Here is a 17,847-nt window from a genome sequence, read left to right on the forward strand (position 1 = left end):
TGGAAATGTACAGGCTGACTGGTTTCGTTTCACTGCTTATAGTGCGTGCTCCCTATTTAGAATTCTTCTTTCTTCCTATTGAATAAAGGGGCTGATAGAGATCTCGGGATTAGATTAAAATGGAATGAAATAAAATAATGCATTCACTGCAGCAATAACAAGTAAACCAGGCAGCAGGAACCAAAAACCTGAACCAACCATCAGCCATCAAAGTGCATGGACGGCGACGTCATGCCCAAAATCCGGCTCCATTCCTACTATACATCCATGATTCCTACAGCCATTTTATTTGTAAAGTTATTGCCTTGAATATGTACGCTGCATTCGTTCAGTCCTGCAACTAGCTCGCTTAAGTTGGGAAAAGTTATTTTATTTGTATTCCGTCGATTTCTCTGAAAACTTGTCTCAAATTGGGATTCTCAATGGAGAATGAAGAAATGGTCTTGAATAAGCTCGCCCCGAGTTTGATGATATTCCAGAATGATGAAATATAAAATTCAAGGTTATTTAATTTATGATTTATTTGAAGACTCTTCAAATTTTTGACTCTTAAGATTCAACAAGATTCATTTTCTCCAGTTGATGGAGGAATTAAATTCGAACAAGCGATTATTTTGAATAAATAGTTAATAAATATGGAACTATTATATATCATTGGCATTATTTAGAATAAAAATAAAAAAGGTGTACACTGCACATTAATAAAATCACAACAGCCATATATTTACAGGTACAATTTACATAGTACGAAGCATTTTACATTTATCTAATAAATAGCTGCACGCATCAGTGTATACTTACTTAGCCTGCGGAAAGTGATTGGATATCATGGCATATTGCACCTTGCCGCTAAGAACGCTCTCCAACAATAATAATACTCTAATAATTAGGTGATACTGAGGGTCAGGATGGCGACGACGACAACGACAAATAACGATATGGCTTCAACAACTCGTGCGACTCACTGTGGTGTAAATCACGATGAACTTGACCTTTCGGGTGAAGAGCTTTGTTTCAGGAAGGGTCGATGAAGGTCCATCCCCATGTTGAAGAACCCTTTTGTAGCAGCATTTGCGGCCTGCATTGACATGGCAGAGGTGAGGCCGTGAAAATGTGCGAGTGAGGGGAACAGCCCCCCTGGAGAGAGGGCATGATGCGATAAGTGGTGGTGAGGTGGCATTGTTATGTGCCCTGGAGCTGGAAGGCCCAAGTGACCTAAGGAAGCCGGGATAGGAATTGTGGGGCCAAAACCTTGGAGGCCTGGGAAGGATGACGAAAACATTGCACTGAGAGGGTGACTGGCAGGGTTATGATTATGGTTGGGTGAGGAGATTGATGATTGTGATGATATGGAGGTATTTGGTGGAGGGGGACTGTTCGTACCCAGGGACAGGTCGGAGTCAGACCCAATGTCAGAGGGCGCCGGTGAGTGTGGTGGGGTTTTATCGTCACCCGCGTCGTCGGTATCCGTCGACTCGGGGCGCTTACCTCCAAGCCCGAGATGGTGATGGAGTCGCCTGGAATAAATAAAAATACGAGCAAATGAAATTGTGCTAAAAGTCAATGCAGTGTATAATTCTATATTTAATTCCGTTCAATATTTTGCATCTGTTAATAGCCTTCCTACATACATCTACTTCCCAAATACTTCGTTTTCAGGAATGTCTCAAAAAATAGAGTGGCAATTATTATGAAAGAAATAAAGCTGCCAAATTAATCTTTAGAGATCCACTCAAGCCGTACCGAACCATTATTTAGCATCACACGCAAACCTACCACCATATCTTTTATTTTATTTTAACAACCCCTGAGCCAGGAGAGGAAGTGGTGGTTTCGATTTCGGATTAACTAGAAACCAGCCCAGATACCACAACTAGCAGCCGCAGAAGACTTTATAAGTATATTCACTTAATTCTCAATTGTTCAATTGAATCTCCACACGACGACGACGTTATATGTACATTTACACATTTCATATATTATTACAGGACCTTCTCGTAAGTAAAATACTTAGAAACTCGCAGTGACTATATGCATATCCCGATACGATGGTTTTCTTAGAAATAGCTACTAATACGTACATAAAATACAACAATAGAGCATCTGTTAACTGGAGTAGACGAGGTACATGCACACACACCCGGTATAAAGCAAGTTGATGAGTTGACAGGCGGATGACATGTCAATTGAGATTTTAAAGAGAATCCCTCCACTAAATACTATATACTGCTGACTGTGTACAGAAATCCAGAGCAAAAAGTCCATTGAGCTAACTCATTGCTCAGCACAATACAGTATATCATTTATGACCGATCGGTTTAAACCATTAATGAAGTGGATGCCTACATATATGGAATATACATACATGCAGAGAGCTTTAAACATTTGACATATTTGTGAGTTGAGGAAACTTGTTTATCCGATCGTTGGACAAGCTAAACTAATCGGAGAGAAATAATGTAGTGGTCGTTTTAACATATTTCAAAAACTCAATGGAACTGAAATTTGATACTCTTTAGGTAGGGATTCTTTAGGCGCATTGTGCTTGTGTAAAGGTGAGGAAGGATATACGGGATAAACAAGACCAACAGAAAAGACTTTTGCAAAAAAAACACATTATACGTATTTATAATATTTTACACAAGCATGTAATTATTTTTGCCAATGAGAGATTTTATGCAGCTCATGAAGCATTGTGCGAGGTTGGAGTGGATGCACAAGAGTGTCAAGTTTGGAGAGCGACTGGTCACGGTTAAAAGTCAACTGAGGAGAAGGAGGAGTGTCGATTTCATTCCAGAACTCCAAACCCTCTTTGGTCGAAATAAGCCAATTCTGAGCCACTTCAACTCCATCCATATCCACCAGCAACCTTCCGACTCAAGGATTTCGGAAATCCCTTATTAAATACCTCATCTCCTCAATCAGCCCACTCGCACTCCGCCCTTCTTCTGCTTCTCCCAACAAAGGGTACGATAACGAGAAGGATGATAAGTACGCCATCATGGTGCAATGCATATTCTCTCATTTGACCCGCTGTTGTACTCTTGTTTTTAATGTGATATCTGTAATTGGGATCTCGCATTAGAATGAAGATCGCTTCATGTCTCTGGACTACAGTGAATATAATATTTCGTCATCCCAAACTGGCCTGGAATTTAAACTTTTTGGTAATTCATGCAGAGCGAGGTCAGCGTTCAGTATTTTTTTCAGCCTTTAACATTTGCAGATCAGACTTTGCTGGCGCTGTTCACAGTTTTCACTTTATTTTCGTTGATAGAAGCCAAAATATCAAAATCATTAAACAATGAGATAAATAATTAAAATGCTACAGTTGTAATAACACTCGTCTTGAAAAAATAGTAATTGTTATTTAAAAAATAAGCTTAGCCTTTTGGCCGGTATATGTACGACCAAAAAAGTTTGATTTGATCTTCGATCAATGTATCCGGATAAGAAGTAATATATATTTACTGAGCAAGTATTAAGAAGGCGAACTTATGTTTCAAAGTACGTACATAAGCAGCAACTCCTTACGTCAGTCATTTTCTCCATCATAGTGAAATGTTACTCTATATTGCACTCTTCAAATTTCAAATTTGGAGATCCAGTGGGAAGATACACTAAATTGCATTTAAAGAGGGAAGCGTGACTTGAAGAATTTGGGGAAAAAGTGAAACTGCTTAGTCACACTAATTAGCGTTGCTGCACTTTACCCCTGTCTATCTGTTGCGTTTCAATTGTCATGCAAAAACTCAACCACACTCCATCAACGTGTGGATATGGCCAGTTAACGTTTTGACAATTTATCAACATGTTGAATCAAATATTTTGTAAATTCAACTCTTTCAACCAACTTGGACAAATTCTAGTTTTTTCATCAATTAAGCAAACTGAAAGCTTGTTGCAGATTAGGATTTATGTACTCCACGATACAGCGATATCCAAGAGGAATCTGGGTATTCGCTTTTATTATGGCTGTCATTTGCTCAAGATTTGCATACATACTTGTGCATGAGCGTATTGTTAGTAAGTATGCACATGTGCACAGCATACTTAAGTGACGAGATTTAAGACATTCAATAAATGTTCGCTTACACACACACCTACTACAACTTAAAATATATGACCGAGAGGTAACAATGTACGATATAGGGACCCTGAAAAGCTGGCCATTCCACGTATAAATACATAGTATATTTATTAACAATATAAGTAGCGGACGGAAGTTGTTCCTGTATTCTACTAGCACGTATCTACTTAAATTAAGTGTCAGTGTCATTTGCCACAAAAGACCAAAATCGCTTGTTCATCAAATTATACAAGGCAATGAACATTCAGCAAGGAAAATAAGTAAAATAACACACTAGTGTGAAATTGTCCACTAAAAATTCTCAACTAAAAATGATCAAGCTAGCCAAATATTTTGCAATTAAATTAATAATTATCCCATGACGTATTAAGGAATACAAATATATACAATCCTTTACAAGATTAGAGTTAAAAACAAATTCCTGGAGAAGCAGTTTTATGATTTCGTTTTGTATGCAACCTAATATATCCATTAATATACCCATCCAATTTACTTCATTTATGCCTATTTACATATATAAGTATGTACTCACTCTAGAAAAATACATAAGCATTTCAATATCTGAAAATAAGGATAGAAATAATTGTACGCAACAAGAGATATGTGTTGCAGCCTTAATATTTTATTTAGACAGAATGTTTCGTGCCTACCGTGCATGTAATTTCTCTTTTGTTTTGCAGGTAATTTTCGTTTAGTCTTTTTTAGCTGCATACAAAATGTGTGTGTAGATATGTACGTCAAGAGATGAGCAGAGAACGCATAGGTGATGATAAAAAGTGGAATGGACGAAGGGTTATCCATTGTATCTGCTTTTCCACCACCATTGTGAATTAGTAATCTTCTTCATAGTTGGTTGGTCGTGCCGGTCTTCTAGCCGAATATTTATTACCTCGTTGTTGCAACAGCCCATAAAAAAGAGTGCAGACTGGTCGGTTTGGTTGTGGCTGGATTTTATTCTACCAACCAATCCGATTAACTCGTCGTCGTCTCACTTACTTGCTTTTTTAGTTTGCTGGGTTCGTTTGTCATAAATTGTATTCATATTCAACACAAGTATGCACAATGGATAGTCCGCTCAGAAGAGTTATATCCTCACGAATTGTATTGTATTTCTCGGACTGATATAAACTACGCAATTTTTTACCCTTGCATAATCTAGCAAATTAATACTTGTTTTGAATGATTCCATTACAACAACTCAGGGTAATCACAGCTTGATAATTCTGACATGAACGATTCATTATGTTTGCATTTAAAGCAAGCACCGAGTCGTCTGTTCTCTTAGTTTGAGCAGAAAATTTACTATGATGGCCTAAGAGAACATGTATCCTTGTACAAAATTTGTATTCAGTTCAATGATTTTGTCACCCGAACCCAAATATGGAGCGACGTGCTCTCCTATGTATGCACATACGTATATAAGCTCGATGGACTGGTGTTTATTCGCCTGTCAGCCAACTATTTACGTAATACTTACAATAATACATACATATTTGAACTTGTGCTTTCATTTTTTCATTGCATTAGAGTGAAAAGAGTTGACTGATAAAATTTGCCGATTACATGATTTCATTCATTACGGAATTGAACAAAATTTTGTAGACTGATCTCATTGGCAAATTGAAAGACAAAACTAGCGTATAAATCCGACTTTTCTGTTTCAAAAACATTGGAAATTACGAGGCTCCCCCTTGACGCAGCAGCTCATGCAGTACAATGGAATGGATTCATTCTCTGTTTCGCTTATTGAATTTTGAACCCCAGTTTACAAAGAAGGAAAGAAAGAAAGAAGTGAATGAAGAATGAGCCTCGGTTTGGTCAATTGCCTCGTTTGATGAGATCAACTTGATTACGTATGCAATATGCAATCCAGATCTGGATCGACGTGTACATGGAAGGGAGACGCGCTAGGAGAGGAGCGAGATGGATATCAAAATCGGGTAGTAAATATATCCCTCTGAACAATCCACAGAGGAACCAGACCAGGCAACCAACCAACAAAGCAACTTAATATAAGAATGCATTTGACGACGATGATGATGAACGGAAAATGGAGAAGTCTTCTCCTCGATGAGCTAAACATTTTATTCGATTTGAATAATTTTCTTTCTCTAGTTCCAGTCAGTCACAAGATTTCTCTGTTTCCATGCTTGATAACTTTCATCAAAATGCCCCCAGCGTCTCTCTCTCTGTCTCTCGAAATTGTTTCATAATTAGGGTTTCAACTTGTACAATTTTGTAGAAATTATGCAGTCGGCTACTCTGTTGAAATTGTAACTACATACTTAACCACGTATGTATATAAGACTGGTCGTTAGTTTGACATTAAAATGAGAAAAGTATACATATGTAACTTGATGCTTTGCAGATCGAATTCATATATTTCTTGCTCGGCCCTTCCATTTCTGTTTATGATTGGTAGCGAACAATGTCCTCCAATGTGATGTGATTGTGAAATTTGATCGTACCGACATCTCCTCTGTAGCGAGGATTTCAAAAACATGAATAAGACAGCATTGCACACTTCATTGATATCTCGTGAGGTCAGAATTAAAAGGTCGCATTATACGTGGCTACCTTTGATACGGGATGCTCTCTCATTAACATTCACAGTTACCAGTTTATTTCTATTTGATCACGATGGGTCTCATAATTATGAGGATGCACGTGAGCCACTGATGGATGGATGGGAAGGATGTATTTATTAGGAGCATCGACATCAACCATGAGCACAGTTGGATTTCCAAGCGGCACAGACTTTAATAACCTTTAGATAAAAAATGATGGCAAAAAACTGAAAAGTTTTCGGAGGAAATTGAAGGTGACGAGGGTGAATGATTTTGATGGATAATCTTCCTGGCACTTTACACAACAATTCCCTCCAGGCGGTAAAGGAGATCCACACAGACCGTGGAACATTTACAGGTACTTTTGAGGTGATAGTGACAATAATTGTCATCACGTGATGACTTCATTCCGACCAAAATTTTCAAAATTCCAATCTGAGCCAATTTAACAGGCTCATTTTAAGCTATTTTTTATAAACCCGAGCTGCTATATCTGATCCAAAGAAAAGGAAACATTTAATTCATAAAGCACCAGATTCTATATGAATCATCCCCACGCCTGACATTAGATTAGTCGTTGGCTATTACACATTTATCTTTTGGTTGCATTCAAGAGCATTATATGCTCGTATCACACATCGGCGCAAGAGAACATTATGAGATGGAGAGGATATTAATGACCTGAAGTGGCGATTATTGAGCGACAACAACAATAAGTTCCTCATTTCCAGTGAGTAAGTAGTTGAAGCTGCTGCTGCCGTGGTTCGGTGCGGTGGTGTTGTTATTAATGCACATTCATTTGTGGAGTAACAATGGTGCACCACAAACAAAGGCTGGCATAACTGCCACCGAATAATAATGAAGAAATAAATTCATTTCATCTTCAATTCCCACAAGTCACGCAATCCAAAACTAAATTCAGTCTCACTCACTTGCTCACACACACACACACTTCACTAATATGAACACCACAAATCCACAACCTAACACTTTATCATGCATGCTCCTCAGAATTACAGAGAGACTTTTATCCACCATACACTAACGTGTGTACTGCTGTGGTCAAATCAAGACTCGTGGTGGAAGAAATATTTACAAAAAACAATTTTACCAAAGTGTAAAGAACAAACCAAGCTACACAGATTTTTCAAACCAATTAATACGGGATGAACTTTGCCAAAAAGATTAATCATATTGGAGGAAATAATTATATGATTGCAAAATTTTTCATTGTCTACTGCTGCCCGTGGGAAAGTGGGATTTTATTATTTCCCCCAGAATTATTTTTTTCATACTCATTGCCAAAAATTTTGACCTCGATAATTTAAAGAAGCTTCATTATTCAGTCCTCGAATTCTTATCTGACATCTCTTCGAAACTGAGGATGATACAACTACCGGGATGACCATGTAATGGAGACGAGGAGAAAACAATACCCATAGGAGAGCTGCTTTTGACCCGTTTGTAGACGAAGAGTAGTTTCCAATTTCAAATAGCTGCATGAGTTCATATTTATAATGCCATCCAATCTGTATCTGACTAATGATTTCTATCAGAAGACTCAAATTCAACAACCCCCACTATTACTACGTGATGCTACTTACTTCGACGTAATCGTCCTCCCTACACATTAGATATTCCCCCAATTCAGTTAAATAATGGTGAAAACGGATCTCCCGACAAAAGACTGTGTTGGTGTACATTTCACGAGGACAACAAGAGACTCGTTTCCGCCCCCATCTCATCATCGGGTCAACTTTGATGCACTTGGAACCTTAAAATTATTAGTTTAGTTGAACACTTGGCTAATGCGCAGTGTGGAACTGTGAAATCAATCAACATGGGAATAGTAAAATATAATAATGAGTGAGTACCAACCATACATAAACACACGAGGTTTTTTATCACATCACTCATATCCATGTCACATACCACGGACATTGGTTTTAATCCCCACTCCAACAAATAAGAGCCACTTAATACTCTGTTTTTTTTTACTCGGAGCTAGGTTTATAAGTTTGTAAGTATGAAATTCAAGTATAAAATGAACTGCCTCTCTCTCTTAAATATTACATTCCATACGTGCACATATTGAGAGCTGGGAGGGATCACGATGGTGAATTGAACACTCTTAAAAGCATGAATTCAACATATCCATCAATTGAATTCCATAATTACAGGATGCATTACATTCAGTTTTTCTTTCGAAAATAAATACTCTTTTTAAGCCGGAGTTGCAAAACCGTAATTATACAAATGTTGTACGTATTTGAATTTGAGTTAAGAGTATGCATACTTTCCCTATTATTTCAAAATATTTTTAACATCTTCGCGTCGTAAGATCGTATTTATGTGCATGTATAATAAGGATCCAAAAGCAGAATATCAGTCCTCGTGTAAATACATCGGAACAATAGCGCTGTTGGTCGTCTTCCTTGCACCAACCACTCACATCAAATGTCGTTCACGTAGGATGAAATTTTTCAACTGACTTCGTGGGAGCATTTTGGAATGGTGATTTACATTTCGTAAAATTCTTCTCGTGCAATGAAATGATAGGGGACAAATTGATGGAGATGCAACCGTGTAATTTACATTTTGGGCTTTATTAGTTACCTCCACTTATCACTCACGAGTCGAAGTAATAATAATACGCGGAGGGAGAGTGATCATCGTCATAACGTGTCCGTGTCATGAATTTATGAATTTTGGCCGGAAGTCCGTTTCTCTCTTTTGTAGTGATGAATGTGTGGATATGGCGCGGATGAATGAGATGGGGGTCTGCTGCTCGTACATGTGTACATATGCATGCATATATAAAATATCTATACAAAATGTGGGATGGATGGATCTAAGAATGGCATGACTTTACTGAAAGGCTCAAATTACTCGTACGGAATTGTTGAGGTAATAAATAACGTGGCGCTTATGTAGCTCCGAATTAACTATTGGTTGTTGTGGATTATTAAACTACTTTTAGGTTCATATTTATATGCAAAGAAAGCATTATACGCAGTGACGATACTTGTTTAAAATCTCCCTTCTTAATAACTCAAAGATGGGGGCAGAGTAAAATGGAATTATTTTACGAGTATATTGCGCTTTTGGTATAAAAAAGCTGTGTATTCTTTGATCTTGATCTAGATTCAACTTCAAAGTGATTTAGTCCAGTAATACATCAGATACGTAGGTTTTGTTTTACAGGGTATTGTTGCAGTCGTTGAGGAGCGAAGGATTTGAGAGACTTTGATACTCAATTTTTATAAAGCTTCTTAACACTCACGGTCTCATGACTAACCCAAGAACAGCCTTCGTTTCAAAGAATAATGATAAAAGAGAGGAGGGAAGAAGGTGCCTTATTAGTTGGCTCATGGCTTAGCCGTATCACTCTCGTCTCATCTGACATGACACTCTCTCACTCTCAAATGTAGCGTCCATAAACCATGTTCACAGTTTTTAATGCTGCCCAAACGAGTATTTTCCGCGTTGTGACACATTAATATTATGCAAGAAGTGCAAAAACTAAAATTCATTCCTGCTTGTGCAGTTCAGAGACATGATCAACGAAGGCGAAACGCATTCAGCGCGTAGGTGGACCAATTTTATCCTCTGCTTGAAGCAAACAAGGACAATTCTTCTTAAGCCTACTTTGTTTCTGTAAACTATTTTGGAGACCAGTAAGCAGAGTGGGTATTCTTGCTGATTAGTAAAATCCTTTGAACAATCGAGACGGAAAAATAGGATGCTTATATAGTTTTTTGTTGCGTATACATATATTAGCACAAAGGGAATCAAGAATTCTTCCTTGATCCTAAATTATAGGGCAACAGTTGCATTAGCACACAACTTATCACATTTCATGATAAACCATTTTCAACTTGTTAGTGAAAGCTAGATCTCGTTGCAAATTTTTCACAAAAAAAATATCGCAAAATATTTGATCAATTTAGAAACCCGACCAAAAGAATGACATGAATGCAATATTCCCAACTCATTCAGTTTGTAAAATGCTGTTCTACTGATTGTGTGTATATTTGCGTTTGCCACTTGCTAGAGAAACCTCGATCCGAGAAATGGCAGGATAATGGGGACGATGATGATGTTAACTGATCTCGCTCAACGGAACAAGGTTCCGTGTGTAATCCCAACGGGTTAAGTTTGTATTGGTCTCGGAAACTGGAGAGGATTGGGATTGACGGGTTTAATATACATACTACAGCCCAACAAAAGTTTCGGTGTTGTTTGATTCAAAATACAAGTTTTTCGCTCTTGTTCCGAATAACCAGAGTTCCATTTTTGATTTGAGCCTCACTGAGCTTTTGTCCCATCTGGTTTGTTGTTTATGGGGCTTGGGGCTCTTTTTGATTCAGTTTATCAAGCAGAAGAATCTATTTTCAATCTCATTCTCAATCACGCTACAATTGCACTCGTCTCCATAATAAGACAAAGGGAAAGGATAACACGACACTGTGCGTACCGCATACTCCTATCGTGCCCACTATTTTGTTACCCATAATAATAACTCATGATTCTGAACGGAAATATTATTGCTTTTACGGATTTATGTATATTGAATTCAAAATGGATGCAAATGGCTGGATGAAAAATACCCAAAGTTGAGATTTATCAAAAATTTCACTTACCGATTTTTAGCAGCGGCTGCCCTATCCCTGTATGGAGATCATAAAAACATTTAGTTTTGACCAGATAGCAAATTAATGTTTTTATGCATTTTATTCTTGCTATTAGCTTGAAATGGAAATTCTCTCAGCATTGTAAATGTTACATAATCTACGATACTCCACTGGAAAATTTAACAACTTACCGTTGCCTTCTATTTTTGAACCAGTTTCCGACTTGAGTGGGTGTGAGGCCAGTAGCCTGCGCTAGTTCTCTTTTCTTGGTAGGATTTGGGTAACCTAATATTAGTTAATTTAGTTATGGTAATTTTATTATGAAGGAATTTTATCTTTTTTATGAAGCTCCACGCCAATTTTTTCTTATGTAAAATGACTGGAAAAATTTGAAAACGGTTTTGCAGTGTACGAAAAAATTTAATAAAAATAAAGTTCCGTTACTTACAATCCTGTAAATACCACTCTCTGAGAAGTGATCTCGTCCTCTCTGTGAGTTAAAATGTTAAGAAGATCATTAATTTACTACTCACATTAATTGATTAAAACCAACAATATGAAGAAGATGCCAACGGTATGTTTGAAATGAAAACGTTGGAGATTGAGATTTTGAGGACAAATAAGGATATACGAGTTTTTGAGGACAAATTGCGATAATCGCCAATTCTCATGATGCCAATGATTTATGGATGAATTTAGATAATATTAAATAATTACCATAAGTACCTTTAAAGCAGTGGGTCTTCTGCTCTCCGTCCCAGATAGTTCTGGGGAGTGGAAACTTCTTCCGAACCCTGTATTTATCCACCGGCCCCAGCGGCCTCCCCCTCAACTTCTCCGCTTCTTGGTAATGTGCTTCCAGCCACTTTAGTGAAAAATTTATACTTATATTAACATGCGAAATTTGCATTATAACAATGTCACTTGATTACTATTGCTACTATATCTGTATTACTACATATATTTAGTAAAATTAAATTTTACCATTGCCTGCAACTTAGCGTGGGAATTCTTTCCAAACTTGTGCATTTCGAGAATGTGGTATAAATCTCGAAAGTTTCCAGAATGGAAGGAAACAATTGCACGAGCTCCTATAAAATACATGAAATAATTACATTCACAGTTCGTCAACTTGTTTGTTTCGATTGCTGACAACTTACTCAGAACGGACTCACATTTCCCCAGCTCAGCAATCTGGTCAAAAAAAAAAAATATGATTTCCTGAGAATGAAATTGACTGAAAAACTTAATGATTTCTTAATTTCTCACGTTGGGGTGCGCGACGGGGAGTGACCAGAGGAATCTGGCCAGACGCTCAATGTCACCTGACTCCTCCAAACTCTCGCAGACGGCTGCGACTTGAGACACGGTGAACGGAAGGGAAGTGGCTGCAGCGAGCATGGGATGGTTTGGCAAGAGGGCGTTCGTGGCTGGACCACCATTTGTGGCAGTCGTGGGGGCAGGATGACCTTGCTGACCCGGACTTGAAGGAATCGCGGCCCCTGGGTGATTCAGGAACGGGTTTCCTGGCCCAAGTCCGAGAGCCATTCTTAAAGCTATGATGAACAAAGAAATGGATGATAAAATCGGTTGTGAAACCAATTTTACTAATAACGCTGTGAATCTCTTCAAATCTCACCTTGAGGAATCACGATGGGTTGTTTGCCCCCATGGTTGTTGTTATTGTTATTATTATTATTATTTGTGGGCGAGGAATTACTTTGAGACGAATGATGATGGTCAGGTGAGGTGTGGCTGAGATTTTGTTGATGGTGGAGAGCGTTTAGGTGGTTCAAATGGTTTTCTAATTTTTGGTGCTGAGCTTCGAGATCATGGAAAAAGAAGGGGTGGAAAAATCCACGTTGGATGGACCCCACTGGGGTTGACTGTAAATCGGTGGAGGAATTGTGATGCGAGGAAATTGGTGGAGATTGAGTTCCTGTCATTGCAAAATTCTTGATTGAAATGGGATACATAATTGAAGGACTATTTGCTACAAGGGGCGATAATTTAATGGGCTGAGACTTTACTAATTTAAAATAATATGTATTTCCCTTCCTTATAAATGGTCAATTCAGAGTAAACATTATTCAATAATGCATTAACACCACTTCTGATATGCCACTGATACACAAAGCGAACCACGATAATCTCAAATCAATACTCAATCGATGAAAGCAGACTGACCCGATACTTACCACTTTTTGGTGACTGGCAAGGGCTGATGGAATGGCAATTAGATTGAGGTGAGTGTTGTGAGGACTTGATGGATGAATTGGAATTAGTCGAGTTATTCTGTGGAGGATTATCTCGATCCGAGTCTCCAGCATTAGAGTTGGAACGAGACGAATTATTTTTGAGCGAATCGACGCCACAACTTTTGGCCGTCGTCGAGTCGCTCCTTTCCGGTTCAGGTGCCATGATTATAATTTTTTAACCACTTCACCAAAATTGGGTCAATTTCATGCCAGTTTGACCAAATAGAAACTCTCAAAATGTCCCAAAGTCAGACTGTTTTAAACACTAAAAATATTGTCACCATGTTCAACTTGAGTCTCGCTTGCTTATTTTGTGTGAATATGTTAAATGCACTTTCTCTGGCTTGTACTTGTGGTTCTGAGTAATGAGTCTGTAGGATAGACTAATATGCACACAAATGTATAAATACAACTTCGGTTCAGGTTCCATGTAAAACCAAATACAAAGTTATTTTTAACTTTATCGCACCACTTGACTTTGCTCAAACTTGTCCAACTGCTCCATAATTTTTTGCTTTTACTTTTAGTTTAGTTCAATTGGAGAAATTTTTTGTCGATAACTTGCGAATGCAATGCAAACTTTCACTTTGAGACTTTTTCATTTTGAGACTTTTTCACTTTGAGACTTGTCTCGTAGAAATTTCTCAGCTGACCCCGAGGATCGATTTCGCTGCGACATGACACTTCTTGTCGCCAGAGTGGTAAGGGAGCTGAGACGACTGCTGGTGACCAGAGTGGTGCAGAGAGGAACACGAGGTCTGAGGTTGGCGTTGGAGTGAGCGATGCAATACGGTGTCATCGCTTCTCATGCTATGATCATGCTAGTGATAGGCCATGAGAAGTCTCACTCGCTCCCAGCAGCAGCCAGATATTGAGGAGGTGGAGTCAGCCCCTCCGCCCCTGCCCTGTCGCCATGGTAACTCCAACCCACTATCTTTCCTCTAATTAGCCACACTGCGTATTCAAACCGCCTATCGCATTTCCACAAATACAGGCTGCGCCTTTCTTCCGTAACACCCAAAGCAAAGGTATCTTATCCACTTTTCTGTGGCGAGTAATAAAACCAGAACCGCAAGCCGACAGGCGCTCGCTGCTGCTGCTTCTGGGGAGGAGGAATATCTCTAATGGATAAGAAGACGGATGCCAAAAAATGAGCAGCGCAACTGCTAGGGACGATATCACTGTTTCCTTTTATCTTCATTATGCAAAGATTCAGAAAGCTGTCGACTTACACATATTTCGGGACTTTAATCCCAAGTTATATAATACACACAACGGCAGTCCGGGTCCCTTTATCGTTGACCCATTGTTCCATCAATTTATACCATTAGTCCACTTTTTTCCTAAGATGGAAATCAATATGTAGATCCAAAACAGAAAAACGAAACTTGGAAAAAAAAGGATAGTACCTTAGACTTTTAATTCTTCTGAGGAGGAGAGGTTGTGTACTATCAACTCACGGGTCTCGATGCCCTTTGAATATGTTGTAGTCTCCCATGAATCAGCAAGAACCCCCAAGTGGTTTAATGCCATGGCCACATTTGCACCCGCCACACCCACTCAAAGGTGCCCAAAAGACGGAGAAAGTACTGCTTTCACTCATTCAAATCCACGCCAAAAATTCAATTTTACTCGGATTTTGAGTATTTCCGGGTACCTTTATACTCCCAGATAGTTGTTTTCTTATATCCAACATCAAACTGAACTTTTCTGATGATTATTTCGCAGGCATAATTTGCGCAGTTTATTACTACAACAATGCTCATTCAGAATTTTAAATTTTTTAAATGCTAACAATTTCAAAAACTTTAGTTCGATGTTGAATATAAGAAAAAAACTATCTGGGAGTATAATTGTACCCGGAATTTCCAAAATCCGAGTAAAACGGAATTTTTGGCGTGGATTTGAATGAGTGAAAGCGCTGCTTTCTCCGTTTTTTGGGCACCTTTGAGTGGGTGTGGCGGGCGCAAATGTGGCCATGGCATTAAACCACTTGGGGGTTCTTGCTAATTCATGGGAGACTACAACATATTCAAAGGGCATCGAGATCCGTGAGTTGATAGTACGCAACCTCTCCTCCTGAGATTATCATCCAATTTCAATTTCTTAAAGACAGCCGCGTAGGAATCATCAATTGTGGGAGGTACTGTAGATTCATGAGGATTGAAAGAATTACTTTGTTTGTTTGAAATGAAATATCAAATTATTTGTATTGGGATGAATCTGAATTGTAAATTGTCCCAAGTCAGCAACATCGCGATTTCCCTCTGCTTTCTCCAAATGTAATTGTTTTATATTTTTATTATCAAATGCATTCACCAGTTGAAAAAAATGTGTTTGTATTGCTGAATAAAAATAAAATAAAAATCTTTCATAAAATGTATAAAAGACAACTTTATTGCATGCAATCTATTAATTATTTCCTTTTGGTAAAATTCCACTCAAGTAATGAATTTTATTTGCACTGGAAATGCTTAATAGAAAATATGATATGCGTCCTATTTATATCGAAATTTACACCCTAATGCACACAGCTTGTCAATACACAGATACACACGAACGAATATATGTGTGTGCAACCACAAACATTTATTTTACCTAACCTTTCATTTTCAGGTATAACCTGGAATGAATACGAGTATAATTCAGAGTGACAAATATTTTTCCCCATGTACACAGTTCTGTATCCAGCTCACCATTATGCAGAGCCTACCTGGTCATTAGAAAAGAATAAATGAATTAAATTAAATAAGGCGTTGGATTTCACTTACCCAAGGTAAGCCTGCTGCCTAGTTATCAAACGTGGTAGTGTCACTTTGCCTCACAAACGCAGACGGTATGTACATAACGAGGACCTGAGGAAGGGAATATAATGGGCATTGTTGATGCAAGGAGGGATAACTTCTTGTTACACTAAACTACTTGCAGCTCAATTTGTTATTTGCCTACATGTCACTCATTATTACGTCCATTTGACACCTGTGCTCTCTGCCTCACCTCCTTCCTAATTAGCAACTTGACACACTCGTCATATTCTTTTGTGTGTGTGTGAGGATAACGATTGAAGCAAGGAGACAATATTGTGTACCTTGTGATGGAATACGCTCCGTTTGCTACTTGGTGCCATGTTCTAATATTCAGTATCAACATGACATTAACTTGAACGTCGTAGTGTCAAATGGCATTCGTATTGTAATTGTATTGGCAAATGAAAATCAATATTTGTAAAGTTTGCATTATGCTTGCCTCATTTTTCGGTAGGACGCTATCATCATCTGAAGCCATGACTGCTGGCTATGCTTGAGCAACTAATTTATTTCCAAGCTTCCTTTAGACGGTACGTATAGAAATTTTATTCGCTAAAATATCTATTTGTAAATGCCGTCACAAAGTTGTCATTTTAAGTATGAGAAATAAAATATAATGCCAACAAACATCCAAGGGTTTGATTTAATATTTATTGCTAGCAAAGCAAAGCAAACACCATTTCCATACGTGCATCATTTCTCTATGCAGAGTATTTAAATAAATAAGTCAGTCAGAAGGAAGTTGGTTACGAGTTGTTGAATCCTGGATCGGGATGAGATGCAGAATTTGAATTGGATGAGATCTGAGAATAGAATTTGGAATGAGCTGTTAACTTCACCCTTTCAATTCTGAATTATTGGAATCTTGAATCGCTCGTGTCCATAGGGTGCAAAAGCGTCGGGCCATGGGGGCTCCATCTCCAGCCTTTCTTCAGGCTGTACTCCAGCCAGCACAGAACCTTACATTGCGACGAGAGAGAGATAAAGACACATTAATATTATTCCAGCACTACAACTCTATTCAACACATATTCACATTCACATCTAGTCAGTCACTCCTCGGAAAATATTCAGAAATCCTCCAATTGTTTACAACAACACGGGAAGAAGTCCATGTGTAGTCAGAAAGATATGATTTTGAATTTACAGCACATAAGGTAAAATCAGCAGACTTGGGATCTTATTCGCAAACGACGGAGACTTGAAGAAGAAAAAAATAAACAATTTGAGTAGCTGCGCTTCAATTTTAGATAACTCTCAAAATTTGAATAATGCAGACTTATGTAGCAAACATTTTGATATCCCATTGAACCACGTAATACATTCATGTGACAAAACTTACTAGTCCATCAATCCATCATGTGTATGCATTTGCTAATTTGCCAACAAATCGAAAATCCTGAGTCCAGTTTGGTGTATCGCCGCTACCCAAGGGCCAACTTTTGCTATTTACGTCTACACGAGACAGTAGACCACGTAAATATTTCTTAA

General features: G+C 38.2%; 1 protein-coding gene across 1 annotated transcript; it reads right to left on the reverse strand.

Annotated features, from left to right (window-relative positions):
• Window positions 1-503: 503 nt before the first annotated feature.
• Window positions 504-14,364, reverse strand: LOC110843388 (protein Optix). The gene is made up of 10 exons (XM_022089350.2): window positions 13,490-14,364; window positions 12,931-13,230; window positions 12,561-12,847; window positions 12,452-12,485; window positions 12,276-12,382; window positions 12,018-12,156; window positions 11,740-11,781; window positions 11,483-11,576; window positions 11,301-11,327; window positions 504-1,517 (listed from the first exon to the last, which is right to left on the reverse strand). Exons 1-10 carry the CDS (start codon window positions 13,710-13,712, stop codon window positions 977-979), a joined length of 1,794 nt encoding a protein of 597 aa, XP_021945042.1. The 5' UTR covers window positions 13,713-14,364; the 3' UTR covers window positions 504-976.
• Between the last annotated feature and the right edge of the window lie 3,483 nt (window positions 14,365-17,847).

The sequence above is a fragment of the Folsomia candida genome, unplaced genomic scaffold, assembly GCF_002217175.1.
Source record: "Folsomia candida strain VU population unplaced genomic scaffold, ASM221717v1 Fcan01_Sc002, whole genome shotgun sequence".
In the NCBI taxonomy this organism is placed as follows: domain Eukaryota; kingdom Metazoa; phylum Arthropoda; class Collembola; order Entomobryomorpha; family Isotomidae; genus Folsomia; species Folsomia candida.

What these genes read in the sequence shown, in the direction of transcription:
- LOC110843388 (XM_022089350.2), bottom strand. Translation starts at nt 13,712, where the DNA reads ATGGCACCTGAACCGGAAAGGAGCGACTCGACGACGGCCAAAAGTTGT. An exon ending in TTGCCAGTCACCAAAAAGTG is followed by an intron (nt 13,231 to 13,489) that starts GTAAGTATCGGG and finishes TTGCAATGACAG; the next exon opens with GAACTCAATCTCCACCAATT. An exon ending in TCCCCGTCGCGCACCCCAAC is followed by an intron (nt 12,486 to 12,560) that starts GTGAGAAATTAA and finishes TTTTTTGACCAG; the next exon opens with ATTGCTGAGCTGGGGAAATG.